Below are 12,198 nucleotides of genomic sequence, written 5' to 3'. Positions count from 1 at the left end.
TTTCAGGCTGACAGAAACTACACAGCAGAACTGTCTCAAAAGACAGACAAAGCTCCAAGAGCAGCCGTGTCCCTGAAGGTGCCCCTGTCCTGGGTTAGGCTGCTCACCTACTACTAGGCACCTCCCAACCTGCTCTCCAGCGTTGGTGGTGCCCAGCATTCGGTAGAGGCCCCCCTGTGAGGAAGGGACAGCATTCATTAAAGTGCAAAAGTCAGCATTAGACTTGAATCTACAGGGCCACTCTGATGCCACACATTTTAGAATTGGGACTGATGAGAAAAATGACCCAACATTGTTGTTTATTTAACAAGAGACACCATTGCCCCCCACCCCCATCCAAGGCTCCTTGGAAACACTACCAGGTAAGCAAGTGAAACTAAGCACATTAGAGTTTTCTGCAGTTAAATTCGGAATTAGGACAAGGTGGGTGGTGGGGGGGAATCTATGCTCATTGAATAGAAAATGCAATTGTCTGTCAGTGCAGGAACTGAGTGTCTGCAGCAAATTATATTTAGGACTCTATTGTCGCAGGCAGATTAGCTAATGCTTAGTTTTAAGTGTGGGCTTCTAATGCTGTTACTCCTGGTTAACTCTGCCTGGTAGGTAACCTTGTGGAACAAATGACTGCATTGCTTGAATAACATATTTGATCAAATAGGACAATTCTTTCAAAAATTGAGTTCTCTGTGGCAATTTGAGACCTGTAATCAGCAAATTAGATGATTACAGCAGGGATAAAAATAGTCTTCTAACAATGTCCAAGGTATAAATGTGATTTGAATTTTAAACTGCTGAACATGTGGTAGGAAAATGCACAGTTGGGTAAATAGGACGAGGCATTATCAGATCTGATTTTCCTTCTATCCCTGCTCTGAGCTCCGGCCTAATTTTGTCGGAGTATCCTCCTGCCTTGTCTGTAGCTGAGTTAGGAGAGATGATCAGGCACTGTGTGCATGTCTTAAAGAGCACTCTCTCAGCACACCTATCTGCCTCAGAAACAGTCTACAAGACCTTACTATCACTCATTTATCAATCCACTTGGTATGAAATGACCTCTATAAGACAGTAAGCTGCCTGAGTCCCACCTGGGGAAGACAGCACGGGAAAGCTGTCCCTGCCAACACCTAAGGACCAGTGTTTTAGGCAATGCTCAGAGAAGTGACACACGTGTAAACTGAGCTGGGGGAAGACTGTGCTGCTGGACCAATGAGCTACAGCGTTCCCATATCACACGTAGGCCCATGTGATCTCTGCTTTCCATTCTCCTGGCCATCTCACTTCAGTGATTCCCTGATCACCTGGCCTCAGCTGCTCTTGAACAGTAGAATAGAAAAAGTTTCAATCAGGTCTACAGAGCCAAACCAGAGTTCACATTGGCCACAAAACTGTCACCAGAAGATAGGAGCTAAGGAACTTGTCTCACTAGTGATTCCCTTGGTTTTATGATGGAGCCATGGAAATTACCAACTATTAAAGGCTTTATTCACTCATGAAGAATTGTCTTTTGTTAGCACAAATGATGGATTTGCTATGACAATACCACCACTTGATGCTAGGCATGGTGGTGTACACCTACAATTCCAGCACTAAAGAGGCTGAAACAGGAGGATTGTTTGAGGCCAGTGTGGGTTACACAGCAAGACTCTATATCAAACAAATGACAAACATAACTGGTTGTTGTTGTGTATATAATGTAATATAAGGTCTTACTATATGGCCTAGGCTGCCCTTGGACTCTTCTGCCTCAGTATTCTGAGTGCCAGGATCAGATGTTGGTCCCCATGCCTGGTAGCCACTGCTTTTTAAGAGTGTCTGTTTGGGGTTTAAAAATAATGAGTTAACTGGGTGTCATGGTGCGTGCCTCCCATGCATCCAGGAGGCAGAGGCAGGTGGGTCTGAGTTCAAGGCCAGTCTGGTCTACAAAGCAAATGCTAAGATAACTAGGGCTGTTACACAAACTTTGTCTTGAAAACAAAAACAAAAACCCCAAAGTGTTGTTTGAGTGATGTTATTAGGTATAGATGTTTAGATTTTTTTTCTGTATAAATGCTTTGCCTTGCATGTATGCCTATGCACCACATGCATGCAGTACTGAAGGAAGCCAGAAAAGGCACTAGATCTCCTGACACTAGAGTTACAGAGGTTTAAGAGCTTGGGAATCAAACCTGGGAGAGAAGCCAGTGCTAACCACTGAGCCATCGCTCCAGTCCTAGGTGTAGGTTTCCAATACACTTACTAGGAAGACTGTCAAAGAAACAGAATACCTCCAACTTTGTATAAATATAGTATCTAAAATGGCTACCTTCTGTTTTATATTTTTTTTTGAAAACCAAGTTCAAATAAGAAATTGAAAATAAGTGACATTTAGTTGCTCAGTCATCTTGCCCTGTGTACACACACACTGAAGCACTGCTAAAGTGAAACAGTACCAAGGTGATGGAAGTGTACATGAGGTTTCACATGAACAGTGGCCAGCAGCAGGGTGACTCCACAGCCCATTAGAAAATAAACTGCAGTAAACGTTGTTCTGACCTTCATCTGTCATTTCACTTTGCACTACACTCCCACTCTCTTGTCTTTTGAGACAGGGCCTTTCTAAGTAGCCTAGAACTTTGGATTTCCCAGGAGCTGAAACTCCAGGTGTGCACCAATGTGCCCAGCCTTTTTCCTCTTAGAGGTAGGTTCAGGCTACTGTGTTAAATTGTTTAAGCAAAATGTCTTCTATCCTTCACATTTGGATAAGGGTGAAGACCATGCGTTATAGCTCTATGACCTGTAACTACTCTGGAGAGGACAGGACACTAGTTAAACTCCCTGCATGTGGAGTCCACGAGCAGTTGAGACAGCTGACAACTCCAGTGTGAACAGCCCCATGTAGGGCAGTGTAGGGCATTGTGGGAGGAGAGCCTCATAGGAGCCCAGGCTCTATAGCAAGCTCTAGGCCAGCCTGGGTTGCATTGCAAGACTCTCAATTATGAAACCAAGAGAACTTGGTAGATCAACTCTAAAAGCCAACTCCTAGATTCTGATACCAGACAAGAGTTAAGACAACTGCTTCAAAGATAGTATTGTCTTTATTAAAAATTGATAGACGTAGCAGCAATTACAAAACAAGAGTTCATGAAGGCAGGACATGCTGTTGGCTGACAGTGGATCAGGGCAGCCTAGGCCAGGCTGTTGGCTCTGCATCCCAAGCTTGCTCACAACAACCACTTGTCGCAGCCTATCAACAGCAACCTACAACACCCGAGCAGAGGCCAGCAACCATCAGGGCCTCCTTAACTTCAAGCTTTGTCATCTGTGTGAAGAGTCCAGTGGGTCAAGTAGCACCCTCCTTAGCAGCTTCTGGTGCACTCAGTGGTGTTCTGGAGGTGGCTGGTGTACTTGACCCTATAGTTAAAACACTAGCATTCAATAAAAGCACTTCCGTCCAAGGCATCTTGTAGACCCCTGCTGCTCTGGAAGAGGCACCTCTCCATAGAGCACAGCATCTGCAGGGGCTCCTGACCTCCAGGCAGCACAAGGAGCTCCAGGCAGCTGCTTCCACACCACTGTCTTCGGAGGCCATGGCAGATTTGGTCATTCTGTTTCCGGCTCACTGCTCTGCTTCTTACTGCTGTGTGGGGGTGTCAGGACCACACTCGGAGGAGGAGAAATCCTATTTTGTTCTGACAGTATGGCTTTCTTTGCTTGGGCTTTGTCCTACATAAGAATAAGAAGGAAAGTTGTCAAAGTAAAATAAAGTGTCATTTACTTGCTGTATGTTTTTAGTATGGAGGCAAGAGGGAGAAATAGCAAAGATTATAGTTAGGCTTGGAGGCAAACTTGCAATCCTAGCACTTGGGAGCAGAGGTCAGACTTGAGTTTCAGGTCAGCCTGGGCTCTATCTAGTAAGTCCTGGTCTCAGTAAACAACCCCTCACTGAAAGTCTATAGTATTCAGACACAGACACAGGATCTATGAACCAGAAACATTCTTAATGGAATTAGAACTGGCTTTTCCTTAGGCAGCATTGACTAGTACTTGTCTGATGGGAGCAAGGGAATCACTGACCAGCAAATCCAAGCTGTTGGTGTGGGTCTGGATGTTGTGGGAGTCTTCCATGGGAACTCCCCGGAAATGCTTGAGCTTGGAACTTCCCATGTCCCGGATAACCATGGCGAATGGAACCATCCATTTGGCACACCGCTCTATGTCACACCACTGATAACCTGCCAGTAAAGAAGTCAGAGGCTCAGTCCACAGCTGAGGGCTGGCTTGGACCTTGGAGACACCTTGTCTGTGAACTCACAGGAAAACCTACCTGAGACCCTTTGCATGAACTCCATGGAGGAGAAATGATACAAAGCAGAAGCAGCGAGGACACCATAAGGGAATTCTAAGCAGCCAACGTCCAGGACGCACAGGTCTAGAAGCTAAGGGAAGACACGAGTGCTCAGACAAAATGCCACTTGAAGCTTCTAGAAGCCCCCGGTAAGCTGTGGTGTGCCACACAAACACAACGGGGAAGCAGAAGGGCCACACACCTCTGCAATCTGCACGAAGATCTGCTGCGGATACTGAGGCATCAGCACTTCACCCGTTTCATTGGCGTAGGCCACTTGGACATAAACATTCAGCCAGGACACAATGGTCAGAGGGCTTAAACGCCACTTAAGGGCCTAAAAGAAAGAAATGAGAGTTGTGAAGATCTCAGCCACAGTCCCTGCCGCCACATGTAGACCCACTGTGGTGGGTACACATCTTGCAGGTCTCTCTCTCTCTCTCTCTCTCTCTCTCTCTCTCTCTCTCTTACACACACACACACACAAAGATATTAATGTGTAACCTGCCTTCATCATCATTAATTCCATGGTAAGAATTTCATCCCCAGAGCAAGCACCATCTGTAACATAAGCAAACTGATGCAACTTTGGAGGGTAGATTTCCTAAAAGGGAACAGAAGAAGATGCTATTAGAAGAAAACGTTGCTAGCAGTTTCAGATTAGGACATGCATCCAAAATGGCTCTAGCATGCTGACGTGGAAAGAGGATACTCAATGGTTCAACACTTGTTCACTTCAGCAACTGAGAACACGCCAGTCATCAGAAAACTAGCTGGCTGTGGTGGCCTTTAATGTCAGAACTCCAGAGACAGAGGCTGCTGGATCTCTGTGTTCCAAGCAGGCTAGAGCTACAGAGATGCCAGGATCACAGGTGGGAACACTATGCCACAATTTTAATCTCTTCTGTCCCAAGGTCAATTATGGTTAAATAGCTACTAATCTAAATGATCTATGGACTTGTTCCCGTCCCCCCCACCTGACACTGTCCACCTTAAGAGAATTCAAGGTGCATATGACAGTTGATCATAGGGGCAGAATTTAAGAAACAATGCTTATTACAAAGAATGTTAGGTTTGTTTTGTTTTTTTACCTCAAGTTTAGAAGCAATAAATAAGGCTGAAATGCCAATAAGCTGTAAAAGTGTTTTTATGATATTCTGCTGTGATGCCATGTAACGATCAAAGAAGTCCTGTGCCAAGTAGAATGTCTCTCTGTGGAGTTTATAGACTTCACAAACCTGGAAAAAGGCTCTGTGTTAGAACAGGTTCTTGAGGGGCCACACAAGCAAACTTGCCTGATTTTTGACTTTGCTTTTATGAAAGGCTGTCACCCTGCTCCTCCTAAGCACAGCCCAATGAGACCCTGAAACTGAGCGCACTATATTATACACAACAGCAAGAACAAATCAGACAGGCTAAGTCTGACCAAAATAGCACTTTCATAGAGACCACTCCACAAAGCCTACAGTTCTCAAAGAATGCAACCTCCTTTATAAGTTTCATTGTGACTCAGAAAAAGAACTGGTATATTCTTCACAGCTGAATACCAGTTACATTTTCTTTCTGATTCTTTTTTGAGATTAGTCTCACTATGTAGCCCTGGCGAGAAATGGAACTTGCTATGTAGACCAGGCTGTCCTTGACCTCAGAGCTCCACCTGTCTCTGCCTTAATCGAGTGCTGGGATTAAGGGTGTATGTCACCACTATTAGCAGCTTTTATTTATTTATTTTTTTTGCAGTAGTGAGGTAGTCAACGGGTAGTGACACCTGGCTCATACAGTATTTCTAATCTGTACAACTCTGTACCCAAAGCACTTCTCTGACACCCTCTTTTGACCTCTGTGAGCACATAAACACAGTGGCACACAGATACATATAAATCTTTAAAGAAAAAAAAAAAAAGAAAAGGAAAAACCTACTTGTGGCGGTATACATTTATAATCCAGCTACTTGGGAGGTGGAGGTAGAAATTTAATGTTACCTCTAACTACATAGCAAGTTCAAGATCAGTGGGGGCTACATGAGAGCCTATCTAGAATAAAACTGAGACTCAAGTTTAAGCGATCTGTCTGATCCAGGCCCCTGAAGCAACAAGTCAGCAGAGTGATTGATTCTAGGTCTGGTCCCAACAGGATGCATATCACATAAAGTGGAGACACCGCCTTTCCAAACGTAGGCATCCCTACATCATTTGAGTTCCTTACCTCCCACACTACTTTCTGGAGGTAAACCTGCCTACATGATTGGCATTTTCTACTGAGAAGTGGAAGAATCATGAAAATGCCATTTCTTCCTCACTACAAGTACCCAGGAAGTTCCCTTGAATCCAAATACCAGGAGTCACTCAAAGTTCATCCCCAGCAAGAGGTGCACCACTAATTAAATTTCACTTTCTTCCGGTACTACTGGGGATTCAACCTAGGGTCTCATGCATGCTAGACCATCAGACTAACCACAGCTAGGCTTGGCCTTTAAGTTAAAAAAAAAAAGTTTAATGATTAGCTTGTTAGTCTGTCCTACTTTAAAAATCTGCAGTGTGGGACTTTTGGTTTGTTTCTTGAGGTGCCTGGAATGGAACCTAAGGACTAGACTCTGCAGGCGAGCTACTCCAGCCTCCTGTGCTCGCTTATTGATCAGCCACTGCACAGAAGTAGGGAAGTGATTCTCAATGACATTAGAAGATGACCTATTAAGAAATCCTTCTGGGAGGAGAGAATGGACAGGCACATCTGAGATCTGCCTGCTGCCACACAGAACCTGTTCACAGATGCCTATAACTGACGGTGACCACTGTGTAGCTAGTATGTGCATGCCAGGAGACATCTTTAAAATGTCTAAGGGACAGGCTTATTTCACAAAGTCAACAATTTAGAGAGCACATGTAGAGACTGGAGTAGCACAGAAAATCTAGCAATGGTGATGCTCTAGCAGTCAGGACCTCCAAGCTCACCTCCATTAGCCAGTCCAGAAGAACTGCTCTCATCCTCGCCTGCAGGAGAGGATGGCGCTGAAGAAAGTGCTCATCTCTCAGGTAAGTCTTTTCTTTGTTTAACATGATCCTCCAAACCTCTTCTTTGTTGCCCCAACTGTAAAGGGAAAAAATAAGAAACACAACTCAGACAGATGTCAGTCCGCACCCACTAATGTAGACCAGAAAGACAAAATGACACTCAGAAGCCATGGACCAAAGTCAACACCTACTTCAGGACGGGAAGTGGGGAGGCTCTGGGTGGTCTGATTTTCCGAGGCTGAAGTGCAGTCTTGGGGTACTCAAGCTCATTGTCCTCTTCTTTGTTAGGGGTGGGGATGAAAGAGCAGGGGTCCACGCAAGCTGAATTATCATCCCAAGGCTGCCAATAAAACACATGGCAATGTATTAGAGGCAAAGCAGCAACTTGTCCATTCATGGACTGGTAAACTAGCTGGGCTTGGCGTACAGGCTTGGTTAAAATGGAGGCAGTATACAGAAACAAAAGCCAAAGATTCCATGTCACTTAAAACACATGGCAATGTATTAGAGGCAAAGCAGCAACTTGTCCATTCATGGACTGGTAAACTAGCTGGGCTTGGCGTACAGGCCTGGTTAAAATGGAGGCAGTATACAGAAACAAAAGCCAAAGATTCCATGTCACTTCTGTAACTAAGTTAACAGGAACATCAAATGAAATACTCAGGTGGCCAACTGGACACAAAAAGTAACTTATGGGGCTAGAGAGATGGCTCAGAGGTTAAGAGCAATGGCTGCTTGCTCTTCTAGAGGTCCTGAGTTTAATTTCCCAGCTACCATATGGTGGTTCACAACCATCTGTAATGGGATCCGATGCCCTCTTCTGGTGTGTCTGAAAACAGCTACAGTGTACTCATAAGTGAAATAAATCAATCTTTATTACAAAAAAAGATGGTCATATAAATGGAACAGGGACCTTTGGTTTCCCTAACTCAAAGCAAAACAAAACAAATCGCTACTTCATTAGAACTAAAAGTTGTGATCACAGGTCAAAGAAATGATTTCATATCCTATTAAATAGCCGATGTTACTCTAGTTCCAAAAGATTCAACACCCTCTCTGGATTCCGCAGGCACCAGGTACACACATGGGACAGACATACAGATTGGCAAAAAAACTCATGCACTTAAAAATAAATTAATTAAGCCAGGCGGTGGTGGCACACGCCTTTAATCCCAGCATTTGGGAGGCAGAGGCAGGCAGATTTCTGAGTTTGAGGCCAGCCTGGTCTACAGAGTGAGTTCCAGGACAGCCAGGAATATACAGAGAAACCCTGTCTCAACAAAAAAACAAAACAAAAACCAAAAAAAAAAAAAAAAAAAAAAGAAAAAGAAAAAAAATTAGAGAGAGAGAAACAAAGGTATTAAGCATGTAATGGCTCTGCTGGTGTGGAAGCTCCTCCAATCTAAGACTTGTATTTTACGAATTGACTTATTCGTTGACAGTCTTTCCTGTGTAGTTCAGGTTGGGTTCTAACTCATGATCCTCCTGCCTCACCTCGTAAATGCTGGTTAGGAGAGCACACCACTGTACCTGGCACCAGCAGCTATCTTTATTTTAAGTAGAGGCCATTAATGACTAGAAAGCAAAACAGGTATGCCTGGGATGTCTTCCTGAATTCAATGCCCTGTTCTTGCATTTTCATGGAAACCCCTGATTTCCAACCAGTGCTGCATAAAGTTTCTCTCTGCTCAATGTAGAAAGAATTGGGCATGCAAATTACCCACAACAGCTCCTGCCAGCTGTGCGAGAAAGGCAGCTTCCTTTCAGTTCTGGCTTTGTATGTTTGGTATAGCATCATCGGCCCTGACTCAAAAGGTTCACAATACAATTACCACCATACTTCCATCAAGAATGAGTTCTTTTGAAGGTACAAGCTAGGTGCCACCCTCCTTGGCCAGGTGGCTGACATAACTGGGAGCAGGCCTTTAAAGATAAACTTAGTAGTTTCCAACCTGCAGTTCATAGACAAATTGTGTGCCTTCAGCAGACAAATGGGCGCCAAAGTTGGCTTTTAAAAAAGTGGTAGCCAGTGAATGCCTTTAATCCCTGCCTCAAAAATAAATAAATAAATAAATAAATAAATATGCATGCTTCTAATCCCAGTGCTCTGGAAGCTGAGGCAAGGGATCAATGAGTTCATGGTCAGCCTGAGTTACATGTAGGGATCCTGCTTCTGTCGTCCCCCACCCCCGAGACAGGGTTTCTCTGTGTAGCCCTGGCTGGCTTCGAACTCAGAAACCCGCCTGTGTCTGCCTCCAAAGTGGTGGGGTTAAAGGTGTGCACCACCACCGCCCGGTGGGGTTTCATTTCAAAAACAAAAATCGTAGCTGAAGCTAAGAATCTTTGTGAGCTTTCAGTGTCATTGAATTTAATGAGGACTCTCATTGGCTCAAAGTTGTGACACTGGGCTGAACTCAATAATAATAACAATGACAACAACTTGCTGAAGGTCTTAAAGGAAAAAAAATGGGAAAAAAAAGAATATGGGATGCATTTTATTTCTGTAGGGGCTACTTTAAAAAAAAAAACAGGAAGAAAAACTGAACCCTTTTTTAAATGTCTACTGAGGTCCTGCTATAAACATGCATTACTGCAGCCCTGGCCAGCGGAACAGCATTGCTCAGAAGACATTCCTCACAGCCAGCTGCCTTTCCTTGCTCTAAAGTCACTGCTAGCCTCTTTGGGAGAAGAGATGAGGTCAACAGAATACTGCTCCTGCTCAGCTTTATCTGTGATGAAGGTCGAAGGTCCTACCAGCCACTTTGGAGATAGGCCACTCCCCCCACTGAAGCCATAACTATAGTCTCCAGCCATTTCTGGAGGCAAAGAGATAATACAAGCCCTCTCTGCAAGGATCTTCTCATATCATGATACCATGCTGCATTAGAAAGATCTGGCAAGCACTATAGGACAGACAGAAGAAATGGAGCAGCCAATGAAGCGCTGGTTCAGACACACGTCATTACAGACCCTTGCTGAGGCCAGGAAATGCCCAGACAGCAGTGATCAATGCAGTCAGCTGATGGAACATTCTGGGCCACATAGGAGAAGTATTTAGTTTTTGCTATAGGATCTCACTACACGCTATGGGCTGGCATGGAACTCAGATGGCCTGCCTTTGCTTCTCTACTGCTGGGATTAAGAAAAGTCACAAGAATGGACAGGGACAAAGTTGGGAGTCCTATCCCCCAACTAGACCCTGGCAATAAGACTGCAGCTCTGCTCTGGGTTTGCAAAGGACTCTGGGTTACCTTCTAAGACTCAGTTTCCCCCTGGGCTTGGAAAGGACCAGACCATATGACGCTCACCCTGGTTCCTCCAGGTGTTAGTACCCGTAACCTTAAAGGTGCCACTCACCATTCAGGAAACACAAACCCTTCCCACAGCCCCAGGCCCCACAGAGCCCAGCCACACCGACAAGCCCCAGAGGCCCAGCCATGTGGCCTGCAGCTCCGGTTTGGGAAACTTGGAAGAAAGAAAGCATGGAACTCAAGAGGCAGAAAGAACGCAGTGTAGGCAGCAGACTTACCTGACTGCTATCCTGGCTTTTCACAGTCTTGTCAATCTTGGCAATTTCTTCATCTGGATCTTGCAAAAACTAAAGACAAAAAAAATTCCCAGTCCACCAAGGGTCCACACGGTGCGTGCGACCCAAAGACAAAAACACGAGAGAAAAGGGGTAAAAAGTTTCTTAGGTTCTGAAAGACATTCAACTAAAGGAAACCTCCCCTTCAACTAATTCTCTTCACTAGTAGGTGATAAGACCCAAATTTGGTACCCAGGTAAGATGGAATGGGGGGGGGCTGTCCCCTTCCCAACCTGTATCCTTTGTACTCACAACGGCCACATTGGCCTTCCTTTTTCTGGAGCGGACTGAGAGGTCGGAGCCACCTTCTTCTTTCATGTTGCTGTGGTCCGTCGAGTCTCTGCAAAGGCACGGTGTCATGGGGTGCTGCTCCCCCAAAACTCAGACCGCCCCTCCCCCACCGCTACTCACCCTTACCCTCCCGCAGCAGGGGGGCCACTCACCTCTCCTTCCTTTCCCTTGGCATGGCTCAGGACTTGGGCTTGGAACTCAGATCTGGGAGGACAACAAGCAGGCATCGTGGTGAGCACGGCCCGTAGAGGGGACCTGAGTCCTCCAGTTCGTCCCGGGCACCCCTCCCCCCTCCCGCGCGGGCGGCGGCGGCGGGAGCCTCCCGGGCCCGGAGGCCGGCCGGGAAAATGGCCGATGGGCCCGGGTGGCTTGTCACCCGCAAGCGCCTCCGGCAGCCTGCGACCCTGGGTCCGAACCTGAGGTTGGGGATGGAGGCCCAGCCGCTCTTCAAGAGGACCCCCGCTCCATCACTGCCCTGGGGGCCGGGGCTGCCTCAGTGTCCCTTTCTACACCTACCCCTGACCCGTCTCTCACAGCCACCCCGGCCGGGGCACCCCGAGCTGATACCTCAGGTCACCGGGTGACCCGGCCTCGCCCCACCCCCACCCGGGCCCGGTCCGGTCTGACCCGGTCCGCACGGCTGGGAGTCGTGGGTGTCCCAGGAGTCCAGGCAGCCCGTACCCGAAGCTGTGTCCGCCGCAGGCAGGCGCGCTCGAGCGGGCAGGAGGCCGACGGCGGGCGGGAAGCAAGAGGCGGGAGGCGGCGGCCGAGCGCGCGGCGCTGGCGGGATCCGCGCCTGCCCCCTACACCGCGCTGGCTGTCGAGCCGGCTGCTCCTGCGCCCGGCTTCGAGCGGGACATTTAAAAATCCCAGCGCGCGGCACCGGCCCGGTCCCGCCCTCGCGCCCCGCCCCGAGGGCTGCGAGCCCCTCAGCGGCCGCCGCAGGCCCGGGGCCCGCCCTGTCGCCGCGCGGACCAGCGAGGAGC

The 12,198-nt window shown here is 47.0% G+C and overlaps 1 protein-coding gene across 1 annotated transcript; it reads right to left on the bottom strand.

Moving 5' to 3' along the window:
• Positions 1-3,055: 3,055 nt before the first annotated feature.
• On the bottom strand, positions 3,056-11,983 carry Ccne1 (cyclin E1). The gene is made up of 12 exons (XM_052165313.1): positions 11,894-11,983; positions 11,365-11,416; positions 11,174-11,261; positions 10,865-10,933; positions 7,527-7,675; positions 7,276-7,411; positions 5,416-5,562; positions 4,833-4,928; positions 4,527-4,661; positions 4,304-4,415; positions 4,054-4,211; positions 3,056-3,702 (listed from the first exon to the last, which is right to left on the bottom strand). The coding sequence occupies exons 2-12, from the start codon at positions 11,385-11,387 to the stop codon at positions 3,580-3,582; spliced, it is 1,236 nt and encodes a 411-aa protein (XP_052021273.1). The 5' UTR covers positions 11,388-11,416; positions 11,894-11,983; the 3' UTR covers positions 3,056-3,579.
• Between the last annotated feature and the right edge of the window lie 215 nt (positions 11,984-12,198).

This window comes from Apodemus sylvaticus, chromosome 1 (assembly GCF_947179515.1).
Source record: "Apodemus sylvaticus chromosome 1, mApoSyl1.1, whole genome shotgun sequence".
NCBI lineage: Eukaryota > Metazoa > Chordata > Mammalia > Rodentia > Muridae > Apodemus > Apodemus sylvaticus.
Note: the sequence above shows the minus strand (reverse complement) of the source record. Positions and strands in the feature narration are given on the sequence as shown.

Coding starts and splice junctions, on each gene's coding strand:
- Ccne1 (XM_052165313.1), bottom strand. CDS start 11,387: ATGCCAAGGGAAAGGAAGGAGAG. Junction 5,563..7,275: donor TTCTGGACTGGCTAATGGAG/GTGAGCTTGGAG, acceptor GCCTTTTTCCAG/GTTTGTGAAGTCTATAAACT. Junction 3,703..4,053: donor CCAACAGCTTGGATTTGCTG/GTCAGTGATTCC, acceptor ATTCTTATGTAG/GACAAAGCCCAAGCAAAGAA.